This window comes from Salvia splendens, chromosome 7 (assembly GCF_004379255.2).
Source record: "Salvia splendens isolate huo1 chromosome 7, SspV2, whole genome shotgun sequence".
NCBI lineage: Eukaryota > Viridiplantae > Streptophyta > Magnoliopsida > Lamiales > Lamiaceae > Salvia > Salvia splendens.
In genome coordinates this window covers 975,090-991,784 of record NC_056038.1, presented here as the reverse complement: position 1 = coordinate 991,784, position 16,695 = coordinate 975,090, and the positions used below count along the sequence as shown (strand labels likewise).

At 41.3% G+C, this 16,695-nt stretch overlaps 1 protein-coding gene across 4 annotated transcripts; it reads left to right on the top strand.

Annotated features, from left to right (window-relative positions):
• The first annotated feature begins 12,059 nt into the window (after window positions 1-12,059).
• Window positions 12,060-15,151, top strand: LOC121742132 (bZIP transcription factor RISBZ4-like). Of its 4 annotated transcripts, none has more exons than XM_042135172.1 (5): window positions 12,308-12,443; window positions 13,811-13,871; window positions 13,951-14,023; window positions 14,161-14,393; window positions 14,620-15,151. In XM_042135172.1, the coding sequence occupies exons 2-5, from the start codon at window positions 13,869-13,871 to the stop codon at window positions 15,016-15,018; spliced, it is 708 nt and encodes a 235-aa protein (XP_041991106.1). In that variant the 5' UTR covers window positions 12,308-12,443; window positions 13,811-13,868; the 3' UTR covers window positions 15,019-15,151. The 4 variants fall into 4 exon arrangements, with proteins under 4 accessions (XP_041991103.1, XP_041991106.1, XP_041991105.1 ...); XM_042135171.1 differs by lacking the exon at window positions 12,308-12,443 and adding an exon at window positions 12,461-13,375; XM_042135169.1 differs by lacking the exon at window positions 13,811-13,871 and having other exon boundaries at window positions 12,060-12,443.
• The last annotated feature ends 1,544 nt before the right edge of the window (window positions 15,152-16,695 follow it).

The following is a 16,695-nucleotide window of genomic DNA, read 5'->3' as shown; positions in this document are numbered from 1 at the left end:
TCATCATCACTAATAGTAACAAAACGCTACACAAAAAAGAAAACAGTATCAAAAGGGGCAAAAATCACCAAGAAATCATTATATTCAATAATAGGTTAAACACGGAACAAAATAAATTGTAATGATAATGTAAAAAAGAAATAAAAAGATTAACATAACATAAGACTATAGTAATTTAGAAGATATAAGCAAAGGCCACGGCAGCGAAGGCGGCGGCGAAAGTGGGAACAAAGGCGGCGGCGCCGGAGGTGGGTGCCGGCGCAGGAGCCTCGACGGCGGCGGAGACGGCGCTGGCGGCGGAGAGCGCCATGATCGTGAATGCGACGGCGAGGGTGTTGAGCATGTTCTTGGCCTCCATCTCAAGAAGAAGAATTTGGTTTCTTTTAAATGAATAATTTGAGACGAGAGAGATATTGAGAGGTTTAGAAAATAGTGTGAGATGGTGGGGTTTATATAGGAGAGAGAGGGGAAAGATGCCCGGGATTAAATGTGAAATTATTAATTATGTTCCTATTCTTTCCGAATTCTAATTTGGGGAAAAAATATTAATGATTGACATAAATTATTTTTGGAGTCCGGTACGAGGATTCGAAGATATCATTGAAAAGCAAATTACCAAAATTAATAAAAGTAGAATGCGATCTTTAATGAGGAACATATCTGAATGAAAAAGTAGAATAAAAGGTGATGGGGTACGTACTAAACAAGCCCAATAGCAGTGACGGCCCATCAGCCCAAAGCCCAAGGAAGAGTATCAGTTCGGCATTACCAAAGAGTTCGGCCCCAGCCTACAGCTCGGTAAAAGCCGACCAATCAGTTCGGCATTACCAAAGAGTTCGGCCCCAGCCTACAACTCGGTAAAAGCCGACCAATCAAGCTCTACTCTCATATCGGCAAAAGCTGCTCGGTCATAGTTCAGAAGTTCGGTCTCAGTATTCGACCGAACTGGGAGATAGTGGACTCATGCAGAACCTCCACGACCTCCACTACACGATCTATTTAGTGGTGTCAACTCATGCAGGATCTCATGCAGGATAGCGGACCAAACAAAGAGATAGTGGACCCATGCAGGATCTCATGACCTCCACGACATCCACTACCTAGTTAGTGGTGATGCAAGCCACGACCTAGTTAGTGGTGATGCAAGCCACGATCTTAGTTCAATGTATAAATAGAACTTAGATCAGATAGAAAAGGCTCTCTGGACATAAAATATCATATAGCAAGTCTGTATTTGTAAGCTGGAAAACCAGATCAAGCAATACAATCTTGCCCTCCTTTCTTCCCGTGGACGTAGATTTACCTCAGTAAATCGAACCACGTAATTCCTTGTGTCGTGATCTATATTCATTACCTGCATTTACTACCATCAAAAATTCGCCCAACCATCAAAAGGCATAGTTTAAATGCTGTAAATAAACTCAAATTATAGTTTAAAAGTATATTTTTGTAACAAAAATGACTTTTACTCCTATGATCATTTTGAATGATTAAATTCAACATTATTGATTCTAGTATTAAACGATATTTGTTGGAAAGATTATATCTTATAATTGAATATATATTGGATTTATTCAGCTTAAAAGATTATATTTTATATTAAATATGTATAATATTTTGCACCTAATGGAATATCACAACTTAATCCTAAATGGATAATTATATAATATTGTGTCATAGCCACACCATTGAAACTAAAATAATCTCACAAGTCACAACTTAGTTTTAGATTGACAATCATACGATAATGAGTCATAACCACGTCCCTAAAAATAATCTCACGACTTTATCCTAAATGAATAATTATATAATAATGAGTTATGACTCATAGCCTTTTCACAACTTAGACATAGATGGATAATTATATAATAACGAGTCATGACTCATAGTCTTTATACAACTTAATCATAGATGGATATTCATATATGATAATGAGTCATAATAATCAAACGACGCTATTTCGTTTCATTTATGAGATTGAATCTGAACAATTTAATCTTAGATGAATAATTATATTATAATTAGTCAAAATAGGTAGTAGTAAAATGGAAGAAAAGCAACAAATTTAAGTAGAATACAGATATTACTAATAGGTAGTTAGTATTAGCCCCCTTTTTAATTTTATCTTGGTAAAGGGACTCTTTTATGGTAATACAAAATTTCATTTTGGTAGGATTGGCAAATCTTTTAAAAAATTTATGTAAAAAAGTAAAATAAAAGTACTACGAATAATTGAGGTAAGGGTGGCTGCCCGAACTGCCCGGGAATTGGACAGGTTGGCTAAGGTAGGAAACACTTGTCAAAGCAAAATGTGGGCCACCATACACCACTATATTTCAGCCCATTGTTCTCTTCTCTATTTTTTTTTCAAAATTTGAAATGATTTCATGATTTAGTATAGGTGGGTAAGAAATAGGTTATGAATATAGTCCATGGCGAATTTAGGTGGAGTCAGAAGTCGATCGACTCTATCGATGGCCTATGAGAGCTTTCAAATTTCATTAAATTCGACATTTGGTGTTGTCGTTGATTAATTGTACAACATCTCCACACTCGCCTTTTGAGATTATGATTCACTTTCAATTTTCATCCATCATTTAAAAAAAGCAGCAATAATAACAATAATACTAATAATTTATTGAGAATCTAAACGAAAGGGGCCTCTATTTGCATTAGATTGGGCTTTTTAAGGGCAAAACAGTTTAGGCTGTTTAATCAGTCCAATTAGCAACTAACAAACTGTGAAACTATAGAAAACTAAAAATCTAATCTATAAGATAATCTATAAGAAAAAAAAGTAAAAAATAAAATTACTTGCAGGCATGATAATAGTTGCAAGTTATACACAATATTTTATATAAATGTGTGTGAATATAATAATGTAAACGTAGATTATATAAGGTGTTTATGTTAAACATAATTCCCAATTATACATGCTTATATCGTATAGTTTGAAAAGACCAAAATAAAAGGCCCAAATTAAGAAATATGGGCCGTTGGGCTTCAATAATGGGTTTTAGAAGAGGCCCAAATTGAGAAGCAAGCTATCATGAGAGTAATTTTTTTATTATTATCTAATTAATTTTCTCCTATTATTTCTGAAACTGTAAAAGTATATTATTTAGATGAAAAGGGTAATGTGGTAATTAAAAAAGAATAAATATGTTAATACTTGAAAAAGAATTTAGTTTCGCAGCCGCCGTATGCACTTATAAAGTTATTGGATGGTGGAGAATAAAATTGAAATAACTTTTCTTAACCAACAAGGATTCTCAAAGCTGCAAAATCTGAAAAAATTACATATTTTATCAATTCTCTTAATGCACTCACGATTTTTCTACAACGTGCTTACCACTAGATTAGAGCATAAGCAACGGACGAAGAAGGTGCACTGCTCGATGTGCGTGCATCGCATGGTGTGGCTGTTAAGAGAGAGGCACACGCTGAGAAGGCATGTTAGCGCATATCGTTTCACTCGACGGCGTACACGTGTTAAGTGGTGATGAGAAAAAGAGATGTAGGACTCATGAATAATGTAAACAAAATGTTGTTTCGATGTGATTGTTGATGCCCTTATGTGTTGTACAAATTAATAAAAGTGATTGATATATTGTAAAAATGGTAGAAGACGGGTAACAGTAATTAATAAATATATTATGTGGGTAGGAAATGGTATGACATGCTGCTACAAATTGTAACAAGTTGATTTATTGTGATAAATGTAAAAAATGATGTGATTTAGGATACATACTAAGCCTAAAATTAAACACTAATGTCCACAAACACCTAATATTAGGTGCCCTAATAAGTTAATAATGTAACATCTGATGTAATAGTTAGGTACTCATACTGAGCGAATATAATTTGGGGTGTAAAATATAAAAAAATAAATATTGCTCCCTTAGTAAATGAATGTATAAAATATATTGAAATCGTGTTGCATTAGACAAAATAAAATATATGTATAGAGGAGTGAACGTTCGTCACTATAGACAAATTATTGATAATTTATTACATGAAAAATTCCTAAAATAACCCCCTAAAGTTGAGAGTGACAACTTGTTAATAATTTAGTTTCACACAATTTCAACTTTTTCAAAGGTCGGTGATCTATATGTCCCACCCACCCCATATATTTGGTATGTACTATTTCCATATAAATTTATATAGGAAAATACAGTCATTTTAATTTTACAATGGATCTAATGCAAATTTTTGTTGAAATTATTATTAGTAAAATAGCATAGTCCAATTACTTAATACTTTTCGAACAGAAATTCAACTGGCAAGTGAAGTTGATACATGAGTCGCGAATGTAGTAAAAAATGTATATTTGTCGAAAATTGTGCCTCGGCCTCCGTTGTAAACTTAAATCTACGGGGTGAGTTGCAACAAAGGTGAAATAATTTTGAATGAGAGACAAGAAAAAATGCAGTTAATAAAATTGAAAAAGATAAAGCTAATCCCTTTGATGTGGTACGTACTAAACAAGCCCAATAGCAGTGACGGCCCATCAGCCCAAAGCCCAAGGAAGAGTATCAGTTCGGCATTACCAAAGAGTTCGGCCCCAGCCTACAGCTCGGTAAAAGCCGACCAATCAAGCTCTACTCTCAGATCGGCAAAAGCTGCTCGGCAATAGTTCAGCAGTTCGGTCTCAGTATTCGACCGAACTGGGAGATAGTGGACTCATGCAGAACCTCCACGACCTCCACTACACGATCTATTTAGTGGTGTCAACTCATGCAGGATCTCATGCAGGATAGCGGACCAAACAAAGAGATAGTGGACCCATGCAGGATCTCATGACCTCCACGACATCCACGACCTAGTTAGTGGTGATGCAAGCCACGATCTTAGTTCAATGTATAAATAGAACTTAGATCAGATAGACTAAGAGAGGAGAAAAAAGCTCTCTAGACATCAAATATCATATAGCAAGTCTGTATTTGTAAGCTGTAAACCAGATCAAGCAATACAATCTTGCCCTCCTTTCTTCCCGTGGACGTAGATTTACCTCAGTAAATCGAACCACGTAATTCCTTGTGTCGTGATCTATATATTTTTTACCCGCATTTATTACTATCAAAAATTCGCCCAACCATCACTGGCGCCGTCTGTGGGAACCAGAGAACCAAATCTGTGATAAAAGCGAGTTTTTGATCCTCTTCCACCAAAAAAATGCATACCAGATCACATAATACCCGTGCTTCCGTCCGTGATAACCATGAGGAAGCTAGTCCAGCCCGCAGGTCTGGAAAACAGCCTCGGGAGAAATCTACTTCCAGTTCTCACGGAGAAGGAACAAGCCGCTCAAAGACTCATCGCACCGAGTCTTCCCAGCAGCCCGATTTGAACGAGGCTGTCAAGTTGTTTTTGGCCGAGAAGCAGGAAGAGTTCTTAATTTTCCTGCAAAAGGGCCAAAAGCCGGAGACGAAAACGGTGGATTCTCCCTCCTCATCCAGACATGAAAGTCACTACCGCAGTAGTGCCGTGTCTTCCAGGAAGAAGAATCCTCAACCCCGACATGTTCCTGTTCCTCCTCGGTACCGGAATCACAGGAGAACTCCATCTCCTCCATACCGAAGAGATGTCGGGTTCGCCATGTACGGAGCATTGAAGACTCCGTTCTCGGACGATATCACCCGAACACCCTTGCCGCAGAACTACCGAACTCCGTCGATGACTTATGACGGGTTAGTGAATCCTCATGACTTCCTGGGACGCTATCAGTATAGCATGGCGAACCAGGGTCTCAATGAGGTCCATATGTGCAAGCTATTTCCCGAGCTGCTTATCGGGAACGCAAGAAGGTGGTTCGATAGCCTCCCCCAAGGCAGCATTAGATCTTACCGAGATCTAATGGATGCTTTCCACAGGAGGTTCTTTCAGAAAGCGGAAGCCCGAATCACTTCGGCTCAGCTGCTTTCTATACGTCAAGGTCGCGACGAAAAGATCAGCGACTTTATGACGAGATTCCACAAGGAATGCCTACAAGTAGATGATCTCAATGATCTACTTGTCATTTCGGCATTCCAAAATGGAATCCTGCCCGGAGCTCTCTACAGAAAGCTCGTGGAATGCAGTCCGCAAATAGCTCAAGAGATGTGGGACATTGCGGACCAGTTTTCTCGTGCCGATGAGGCAGACCGTCGAAAATGGTCTTTAGACAGCTCATCTAGAGAAGACAAAAAGAAGCCCGATCATAGCGATCAGAGGCTTCCTCGCCGAACTCCTTCCCCACTAAAGGAGGGATAGCGGTCATCCGAGGTGATCAAAAAAGAGCAAAAGAGTGTTTGCAGATTGCGCTTAAAAGTGCCGAGCAATCAGATCGGCACCATCAAGCATAGCAATCACAGCAGCCGGAGTCAGAGGCAGGCGAAATGACCGAAGTCACACCGGAGCCGAACTCGATGGAAGTTCGGTTATATGAAGATGATCCATCCAGAACGGTGAAGATCGGTTTCGCGGGAACACCTCTACTCCGGGAAAAGACCATCCAGCTCCTCAAAGAGTACAAAGGCGTCTTTGCGTGAACTCCGTACAGTCTGGTGTACGGCACTGAAGCCGTGATTCCGGTTGAGATCGGCATACCCAGTCCCCGAACTCTTAATTTCTCAGCAGAACTGAATGAGGACGGACTGAGAGCCGAACTAGATCTTGCCGAAGAAAGAAGAGAATTGGCCTGCATAAAAGCAGCCAAGTACAAGGAGCAAGTAGCCCGGTATTATAACCAAAGGGTGAAAAAGCTGCAATTTCAAGTGGGAGATCTCGTCTTGAGAAACAATGAAGTAAGCCGAGCAGAAAAGCTGGGCAAACTCGAACCCACATGGGAAGGTCCATATCGGGTGTCAGAAGTCCTCGGCAAAGGGTCTTATAAATTGACTCACATGTCAGGAGAACAAGTACCCCGAACATGGCACATTTCCAACCTCAAGAAGTTCCATTTGTAAGAGACAGTCCGGTCAGTCAGTCTTGTGTCTAGTTCGGTCCTAGGGGTATGTGCTTTCTTTGTTTTTTACTTGTTTTTCATGTTTGTCTTTATGTGCGTGTCGTCTCTTACAAATGTTACTGAGGTATCTTGTTCTTTAAAGGCTGATCCCCTTTTTAGAACATATATTAAAGACAATTGTGAGTCCAAGCTTCTCAGGAAGATACAAGACTCCACAATTCAGCTTAAGAAACAAGCAGTTCGTCTGAAACGAACTGCAAAAAGAGAAAGTCCGATCCGAGCGATAAAACTCGCCAAATTAGGACAAAGGGAAAGTCCGATCCGAGCGATAAAACTCGCCAAATTAGGACACAAGCTTAGTCCGGTCAAAGAAATTTACTTCATAAGACCAAAGACGAGTCCGGTCAAAGAAGTTTACTTCATAAGACCAAAGACGAGTCCGGTCAAAGAAGTTTATTTCATAAGACCGAGGACCAAGTCCGGTCAAAGAAGTTTACTTCATAAGACTAAAGACGAGTCCGGTCAAAGAAGCTTACTTCATAAGACCGAGGACGAGTCCGGTCAAAGAAGTTTACTTCATAAGACCGAGGACGAGCACGATGAAATTTTTTCGCTGAGCTGTAAATACGCAGTGATAGAAGCGAAATGAAGATTTCATTTATTAAAACTTGTTCGGCATATAATTCTGCTGCCCTACGAGAAGGCGTTACGCCATTACAAAGGACTATTCTACTGTCCATGGTTGCTAAAGTTGAGCCATCTATTCACAAAATCCTCGTGAAGCCGAGTTCGGCCATTCCGGGCAGCTGAAGAATAAGCAGGTCGACGAGATGCTCTAATCGACCTACCGCCTCTTCCCTGAGCCCGGGAAGCTCTAGCACCTCGGCGGCGAAGAGTCTCTTCACGAATCATTTGCCGATCTTGCTCACTCATAGTCACCGCTCCTCTGCGAACTTCAGTCCGTCCTCGTCTTGACGTCTCCGGTTGTTCCTGAGTTCGTTGCTGACTTGGAGTAGGGTTTTGAGCAAGTGAATCAGAGGTTTGAGCTGGAGTGCGACCATCTGTTGGCGGGAAATGCCTAAGGAATCTCTCGATTGAGGGACGCCGGGAAAGAATGATGTCGTACCGAGAAGCCCAGCGCCGCAATGATTTCACGACTTGTTGGCAAGCCGAGCTCTCCAGCGCATTGTTCCTCCGGAGTACATGATATTCCTCCCACAGTTCGTCAACTCGTTCCTGAACTTCAGAGATGGTCATTCCCCCGCGCCTGCAGATGAAATCCTCATACGCAGTCCTCTCAGCGACGGCAGTATTCAGCTCGGCCTCCAGATCTTTCTTTTCGGACTCTAAGTCCTTATTGTCGGCCTCCAGCTTCACTAAACAAGCCAAGAGTTCGTCATTCTTCATCTGGTCAGCTATGGATTTTTTCTCAGCTTCGTCTAAAGCGGAAGAGTACAGCCGCTTCCAGTGAAGTACCTCCAGCTCCTTAAGAGTTAAGAATACAAAGCAGCTATGTCAGTTCGGCATTTCATTTTACTGAGCAGGTAGTAAACCACAACAGGAGTAAAAGAGAGTACGAAAAGCTATACGAAGACACAAGTGTAGAAAGAATAATTTTTTCATTCATAAGAAAAAAATTTTTTACACAAGGAGGGCTTCAAGGCCATTTTACAAGAAGGAAGAAACTAAACTAAGAGAAGGGAGACGAAATCATACTCCGCCAGCTTCGTCTCCGGCTCCTCGGTGAGGTTCAGCTTCCTTCTCCTTGTCTGCCTCAGCTTCAGCCTCGGCCTCCCTGCTCCCCCCAGCCTGCTCAGTGCCCCCATCACCGATCAGCAGCACCTCTTGCTCGGCCTGCCCGTCTCCGGTCTGCTGATCAAGCTGCTCGGTCTCACCCTCTCCGAGGAAAATTGGAGCGGGTGAAACTGGCCCTAAGGAGGCAAAGATAGCCTCCATATTCTCGTCCCGGTCAGCTCGGCAACTACGAACTCGGTCAGCAGAAAGCAGGACCGAGGACGAAGCAAGCTCCTCAAGGAGCGGCAGACTCTGGAGACGAGCTGCTATCTCTCGGCCGTACAGCGGCAGGACGACTTCGGGCCCCTGCTCGGCATTATCGGTCATCAGTTTCAGCAGATCACCGACAAAGGCCGAAAATTGATTGCTCAGAAAGAGTTTCTCCGCGAAAGCACGGAGAACCTCCCCTTGGGCAACCACGGCGGCAGCATCCCTCCGTTTCGTCTGCTCTCGCTGGATGATGAGCTGGTTTTTGGCAAACTGGGCTTCATCCTGGGCCGAGATCCTAGCAGCTCTGGCCTTCTCAAAGTCTGCCTTAGCCTGTTCGGCCTGGTGACGAGCAGCCGCCAACTTCCTCTGCATCTCAGCGTAGTCGCTGGACGCTTTAGAGAGTTCGACTGCGACGAGCTTGCTGAGCATGCTATTCCTCTGAAAATGGAAAAAGGAAAGAGTCAACAGAGGGGCCACCAAAAAAACATAGGAAAGAAGCAAAGCCAAAGAATCAAGAAGAGAAGTTACCTCGGCAAAGTCCGTTGGCCATGCAAAAGGCTCACAGACATGCTCCGAAGGGGGCGCCAAGACGATGTCTCTCTCCGGCGCTCTTGGGGGCTTTTGGGTCTTCCCCTTCCCCTTTGCCGAAGTGGACTCCGGCTTTTTTGGATCCGAAGAAGAGGTCTTCTGCCTCTTCGGATTCTTCTCGGCATCAGGCGCCGAGCTGGTAGCCTTCTGTTTCTCCGGCTCCTTAAGCTCGGAGGATTTGCGGCTAATCTTATTTAGCAAGTTCACTGCCAAAAAGCAAGAAAGCAAGGTTAGTTTTCGCCACAAAAGCAGTAAGGCACAAAAAAGAAGTCCTCACCCTCAGTCTCTTCGTCCGAAGACGAGGAGTCGAACACGAAGTCGCCCTTGACGAGCTCAGACTCCAGGTACTGCTTCCTAATCATAGGAATCTTATTGAGCTCGCCCTCGAGCTCGTTCAACGGTTCTAACCGAGGATGAGGAATTACGGACTTCGGCCCTCTCCAGGGAAAGCCCGGAGCCGCTGTCCTATTGTAAAAAAAGAAGCGATTTTGCCATTTCGGCCATTTGGTTTTACAAAAGGCTCTAAAGGGCTGTAAAGGGATCAAGTAAAACCAAGATCCCTTCCTCTTAAACTGGAAGAAATTAAGGATTGCCCTCAGAGACAGATCCTTATCTAGCCTACGCAGTTCGGCAGCAAAGGCCGATAAGTGCCTCCAAGAATTCGGAGTCACCTGACCTAAAGGGAGTTGAAAAAAATCAAGCAGCTCTACAAAGGCAGGGGGAAGAGGGAAACGAAGCCCGCATTCCAAGCCGGCTTCATAAACGGTGGCGTAACCCTCCGGCGGCGAGTCAGCCCTATGAAGGTCGTCGGGAATCGCAACCTTCCCCCCAGGAAAAAAATATTTTTCGTGTAGGGATATCACAGTATCCTTACTCAAGATGCTGTGAAAATACTCTACGATCTTCTCCCCGGATTCTTTCCGGCTAGAAGACCCCTTACCCCCTTTCCTACCGCTACCTGACTCAGAAGAAGAAGAAGAAGAAGACATGGTTCTTACTCTTTGAAAGTCTGAAGAAATTCTGAAGAAATTCTTGAAAGCGGAAGGAAATTTTTACGCAAAAGAGAGAGAATGCAGAAGAAGCAATAGCAAAAGTGTTCAAATGATGAAGAAAGGACGTATTTATCAGATTCGGAGAAGATTTCAAAATCATCGCACCGTTTCGAATCCCACCTTTTCAGGATTCAACGGCCGGATTTTACTGTCGCATTTAATGCAGTCACGCGCAAGGCACGTCCCCTGACGTCAGCCTCCCCCGTACCTTTATCCAGAATGCCGAAGTGACTCGCTTCGCCGAAGTGATTCACTTCGCTTTTCGGGGGGGGTAGTGATGGGGTACGTACTAAACAAGCCCAATAGCAGTGACGGCCCATCAGCCCAAAGCCCAAGGAAGAGTATCAGTTCGGCATTACCAAAGAGTTCGGCCCCAGCCTACAGCTCGGTAAAAGCCGACCAATCAAGCTCTACTCTCAGATCGGCAAAAGCTGCTCGGCAATAGTTCAGCAGTTCGGTCTCAGTATTCGACCGAACTGGGAGATAGTGGACTCATGCAGAACCTCCACGACCTCCACTACACGATCTATTTAGTGGTGTCAACTCATGCAGGATCTCATGCAGGATAGCGGACCAAACAAAGAGATAGTGGACCCATGCAGGATCTCATGACTTCCACGACATCCACGACCTAGTTAGTGGTGATGCAAGCCACGATCTTAGTTCAATGTATAAATAGAACTTAGATCAGATAGACTAAGAGAGGAGAAAAAAGCTCTCTAGACATCAAATATCATATAGCAAGTCTGTATTTGTAAGCTGTAAACCAGATCAAGCAATACAATCTTGCCCTCCTTTCTTCCCGTGGACGTAGATTTACCTCAGTAAATCGAACCACGTAATTCCTTGTGTCGTGATCTATATATTTTTTACCCGCATTTATTACTATCAAAAATTCGCCCAACCATCACCCTTCGACATTTTTTTTCTGCATCCCATGCATATGTGAATTTGGAAGGACGTTCTATAAGAAACAAACAATAGAAAGGTGGAATATAGTGTTCGGTTTGATAGATTAATATCTCCATCTTCTTTGTAATTAAAATCTAAAAAAGCGAGTTACAACGAAAGTCAAATACAATAACTTAAAAATGAAAAAAAAAAAAACTTAAAAATGAGAAAGAATAAGAAAAAATGATGTTAATGAAACCGAGTCCTCCGATATTTTTTTTCTGAGCTCCTACACAAGAATATGTAGTTTAATTTGAGTCTCATGCATATTGTTCGGTTGCATATATACAACATGATATTTAATCTTGAGACTTTGTTACATAAAATTAGTAACCACAAACTAGTATAATCTCGGAACAAGTTAATCTTCGGCAATCGAACATTTGAGTACTAGTCAGAGGTCCAAGGGTAAAAAAGTAAACTCCAAGATAAAGAACTGCTAGTACTATTCATTATAATGTGACTTCATGCAATGATTTCCACCTTTTCTCTTTCAATAACAAAAGCTACTTTGGCTTCTTCCTCCTTTCACTTCCACCCAACTTCCCTTTTTTCTTATATACTTCACACCCATCTCTTCATTTCTTCCCTTTTCCTCTCTCTCCACTCTCTCTCCCTCTCATTCACACACACATAGAACTACAGTGAGTGAGCAAAAAAACCTTTTTTAAAAAAATAAAAATAACATTTCAATGGACAACAAGAAGGCAATATTGAAGAACAGTTCAATCTATGGCTGCGGCGGTGACCTGAAGAAAAGCCCATCTGAATTAGCTCTTCAAGAACTTTTTTCCTCTGAAAACGACAGAAAAATCCACCACTTTGAAGCCTCTGATTCCTATAATCTCTTTGCCATGGACCACTCCGATGATCATCCCACTTTCCCTTTCAAGAATTTGGTTAGTTCTTCACTTTTACTCAAATAAAAATTTAATCTTTTTTCATGGTTTGGATGTTTTTGCCCATAGTTCAAGTTTTTCTGTGATGGGAACTTGAAAATATTAATGGGTTTTTGAAATCTTTGCAATGAAGTAAAGAATAGAGAGTGAGGAAGTTTCAAGATTTCATTTTTATCATAGATGGACTTGTTTTGTCATATCTTTACTTTATTGAATACTGTAGTTTTTGTTTCTCATGTTGTAGTTTTGTTTGATTTGATGAATTTTGATGTGGGTGTGAATGAATGGTTGATTACTTGATTGATTGTTCAACTTGGGAAAAAGTGATAGGCTATGTAAAACAACAGTGTCCAATTAAAGTGGTGTTTGGATTCTTTACGAGTCAATGTCTTAACTTTTTTTAAAGTATAGTTTGGCAATTTGAAAGCAATGATCTTTAACCACATAAGGCTTTTACGTGTCATTTCAAAGTAGGAATCTCTAAACCATTAAGCACTTTCCATTTTGGAATTCATAGTGTTGAATGTTGATGTTGGGAGTCATCTTTTCCCTTTTCTTGAGATGAACATTTCAAGAATTGAAAAGGGGGATTTGATAACATGGTTTGGTGATCAATCGAATTCGGATATTTGGGCTTGAAGTAGATGGTGTTCTTGCAAGGAGTTTGAATTATTGTTATCAGTGTGTGCATAGTGTTGATGTTTGTTTAGATAGTGACAAAATTCTGAGTTTTGTTTTTTAAATTCCAATTTTTGTACCTTTTGCCCCTAATGTTTGTTTAGTGTTAGATTTGGCATGGAAAACACCACATGGAGAGAGAGAAAGAGAGGTGGTTGGACATAATCTTGATCTGCCAAAGGGGGGGTTAGGATATGTCCATTGGCACTAAATGTGGCAATATTCCAAATCTCTCAACTTTACAAATTCAAAATGTATGGGCTCAAATGTTGATACAAAAAAGTAACATCTTTAAAAAAAATCATTTGATTCATTTCACCAGACAGATTCTTGAGAGAAATGGAGAGATTTGAACTTAGCTCTATCTAATGCAGTACTCGAGACATAGTTGCTTCGTCTCTGTCGTCTTCTAGTTTCGTATCATTTGCTCAAATTCCGCTTCGTTAGTTATGTTTAAGACAGCATAAATTTGCCCTTTTTCTAAGTTAGGAAAGCAAGGTTGGAAGTGTGAAAATTGATGATGATTTATCAGTTTTACTTGCTGAAATTCTAAGTAGTAACTACTTAGGAAAGTAACTCATTTAGATAGGTTCGAAGTGTGCAAATTGATGATGATTGATCAGTTTTATTTTACTGAAATTTGTATAGCTATATATACCTGCACATTATAAGTTTATCATTTCTACCAGATTGAATCTCTGAAGAAAGATACACAAATTGATTTTCTCTATTCCTCTAAAAACCACCATGGTACACTCCTCCCGCGAATTCGACTACATATCTTTCTTGTCTCTCTCCGTCCTCACTATACAGCTTGCTCGATTTTCAGGAGGTCCGTAGGGAAACATCAGCTCCTAACGCGTTGGCAGAGCCTCAAGTTTGGCCTTGGAAGTCTATATGTGGTAAGTCAAGTGAACTGCTTGATCTTTTGTTCTTTTGTTTTTTTTTAAAAAAACTTTTTTTTCATACCAACTGATTGATTGATCTTTTGTTCCTATTGTCACTTGTTGCTCTGTTTGACTCTTGTGTTCTTCTTCAGTTGACAGCCCGTCGTACGCCTCAAAGGGCTCGGAGACTCAAGCAGTAGGCGCCAGCAGCGGCTCGTCTCATGACCAGTCGGACGAAGAGGACATTGAGATAGAAGCCGGCTCTTATGACCACATCACGAACCCCGCTGATGTCAAACGCATCAAAAGGATGGTCTCCAACCGCGAGTCTGCGCGAAGATCCAGACGAAGGAAGCAAGCACACTTGGCAGATCTTGAACAGCAGGTGACGAAACGCGACTGTTTCCCTTTTTGGCAATAACTTTACACTACGATCGTAAATTCGATTATTTACTAATCGAGTAAGTGATGTCACGTTTCAGTAATTCAAGGATTTATTAAACCTCTTTTTAAGTCAATCTATTAACTAATCGAGTAAGGGGTGTTACAACAGTCTTACTTTTCGCGACGAAAAGAGACTAATTAATTTTCTTATATTTTTTTGTAAATAGGTGGAACAATTGAGAGGTGAGAATGGAACTCTCTTCAAACAGCTTGCTGAAGCCACTCAGCAATTCAAAGACTCAACGACGAACAACCGCGTGCTGAGGTCAGACGTGGAGGCGCTACGAGCCAAGGTGAAGCTGGCCGAGGATATGGTGGCTCGGGGCTCGTTGACATCGAGCCTGAGCCATCTTATCCAAAACTACCTCACCACGCCACAGGACTACGTGAACAGCAGCAGCGGTGGCAACAGTAGCAGCATTCCCCCGATGATGGGGGGCCGTGCTGATGATGGCTCTCCGTATTCTGGATCAGCAGCGGTTCAGAATCCGGAGAGCTTCAGCAGCAACGGGGAGGCCGGCCCGGAGATGTGGGCTTGGGAGGGCAATCATGGTCATCACAAATGAAGATTGAAGTGCTTTTGTTTTCTTGTTTTTATCCATTTTTGTGTTGATTTGTTTGCTAGATTTTGTGTTTTTGCCTTTGGACGTGTTTGAACTGTGGTTGTGGAATTTAATAATACCTCTCCTTGCTTTGTTAGGTGTAGCATTTTACTTATTTTACATTAATTAATTTATAAAATTGACTATAGTAGGAATGGACTATTCTTTCTAATTAATTGTATTATTTTAAATGTTAATTAGTTTATCAAATTGTTTATAGTGGGAATTGAATTTTCTTTATGAGTCATTATTTTGTTTCAAAATTACATTATAGATACTAAAGTTGACCATTCTTCTTTCGTCCACAATTAAAAGTAGTATATTTCTCAATTCTCATATCTATTTCAATTACTGTATTTTTCTTGTTCTCATATTTCAAAAATTTTACATTAAATTTAGTAGAGTAAAGGCCAGAAGCGGTCCTAAACATACGACGATTTTACGATTTTGGTCCAGAACATTATCTTTTGAATTATTGAGTCCTTAACCAATGAAAACGGATCGAATTTGGTCCATTTTTAACAGAACCGTTTATTTTAAAAGTCAACGCCAATTAAATGGCATTTGACTTAGATTAATTTTTTTAATTAATATATTTAATATTTTGTTAATAATAATTCCAGCACACCTCATTTTCTTCTTCTTTCATCTCTTAGATATGAAACCTCACACTCCAAATTGAAACAACCAGGAATTGGACGGTTGCATCATCACCGTCAACAAGGCTCAGCCTCGCGGCAGCGGTGGCGGAGGCGACGGTGGTTGTTGTGGCCCTCGGCGTGATGGTGGAGGCTATGGAGGAGGAGGCGGCAGCGGTGGCGGAGGCGACGGTGGTTTACGTGGCCCTCGCCGTGATGGTGGAGGCGGTGGCTGAAGAGTCAAAAACAGAATCGACGCGAGATTCACGAACAAATGTGAGACGATATTATTACGAATACAAAACAAACGAAGATGATTACAACACACTATCACTTAGCTCGCTACTCAATCGGAGAATACAACTCGATTGTGGATCACTCACCTAGCTAGCTCAAGAATCACAAAGTGTATTCACTTCTCTATCTAGTTTCTTGAATCACACGAATATGGAGAAAAACAAGATGTGAAACTGAAAACTGAAGAAACTTATTGTTGTAACTGAACGAGCTGTTCAAATACAACGGTTGTTAGCCGAGCTTAATCGAGCTCGGTGTTGGAGAAGCTTAATCGAGTTCGGTGTTAGCCGAGCTTAATCGAGTTCGGTGTTAGCCGAGCTTAATCGAGTTCGGTGTTAGCCGAGCTTAATCGAGCTCGGCCCTCAATAATGACTTGGGCCGATGGTTGGTCCAGCCACACCAAAGCCCAACAAATCTCCACCTTGGCTGCATCCACCATCCGGCCAGCCAAAACTCCACCTTCACCAAAATTCCCTCATCTTCTTGCAGTCAAGTTAACCAAGTCTAAACAATGCTCGAACTTAGCACTTGGTAGGGGTTTAGTCATCATGTCAGCTGCATTTTCAGAGGTGTGGACCTTCTTGACTGCCACCACGCCTTTGCTTATCTCATCTCTTACAAAATGAAGTTTGATGTCGATGTGCTTACTTCTCTCATGGAAAGTCTGGTGCTTGGCCAAGCTAATGGCGCTGTTGCTGTCACACAA

Coding starts and splice junctions, on each gene's coding strand:
- LOC121742132 (XM_042135169.1), top strand. CDS start 12,237: ATGGACAACAAGAAGGCAATATTGAAGAACAGTTCAATCTATGGCTGC. Junction 12,444..13,950: donor CTTTCCCTTTCAAGAATTTG/GTTAGTTCTTCA, acceptor CTCGATTTTCAG/GAGGTCCGTAGGGAAACATC. Junction 14,024..14,160: donor GCCTTGGAAGTCTATATGTG/GTAAGTCAAGTG, acceptor GTTCTTCTTCAG/TTGACAGCCCGTCGTACGCC.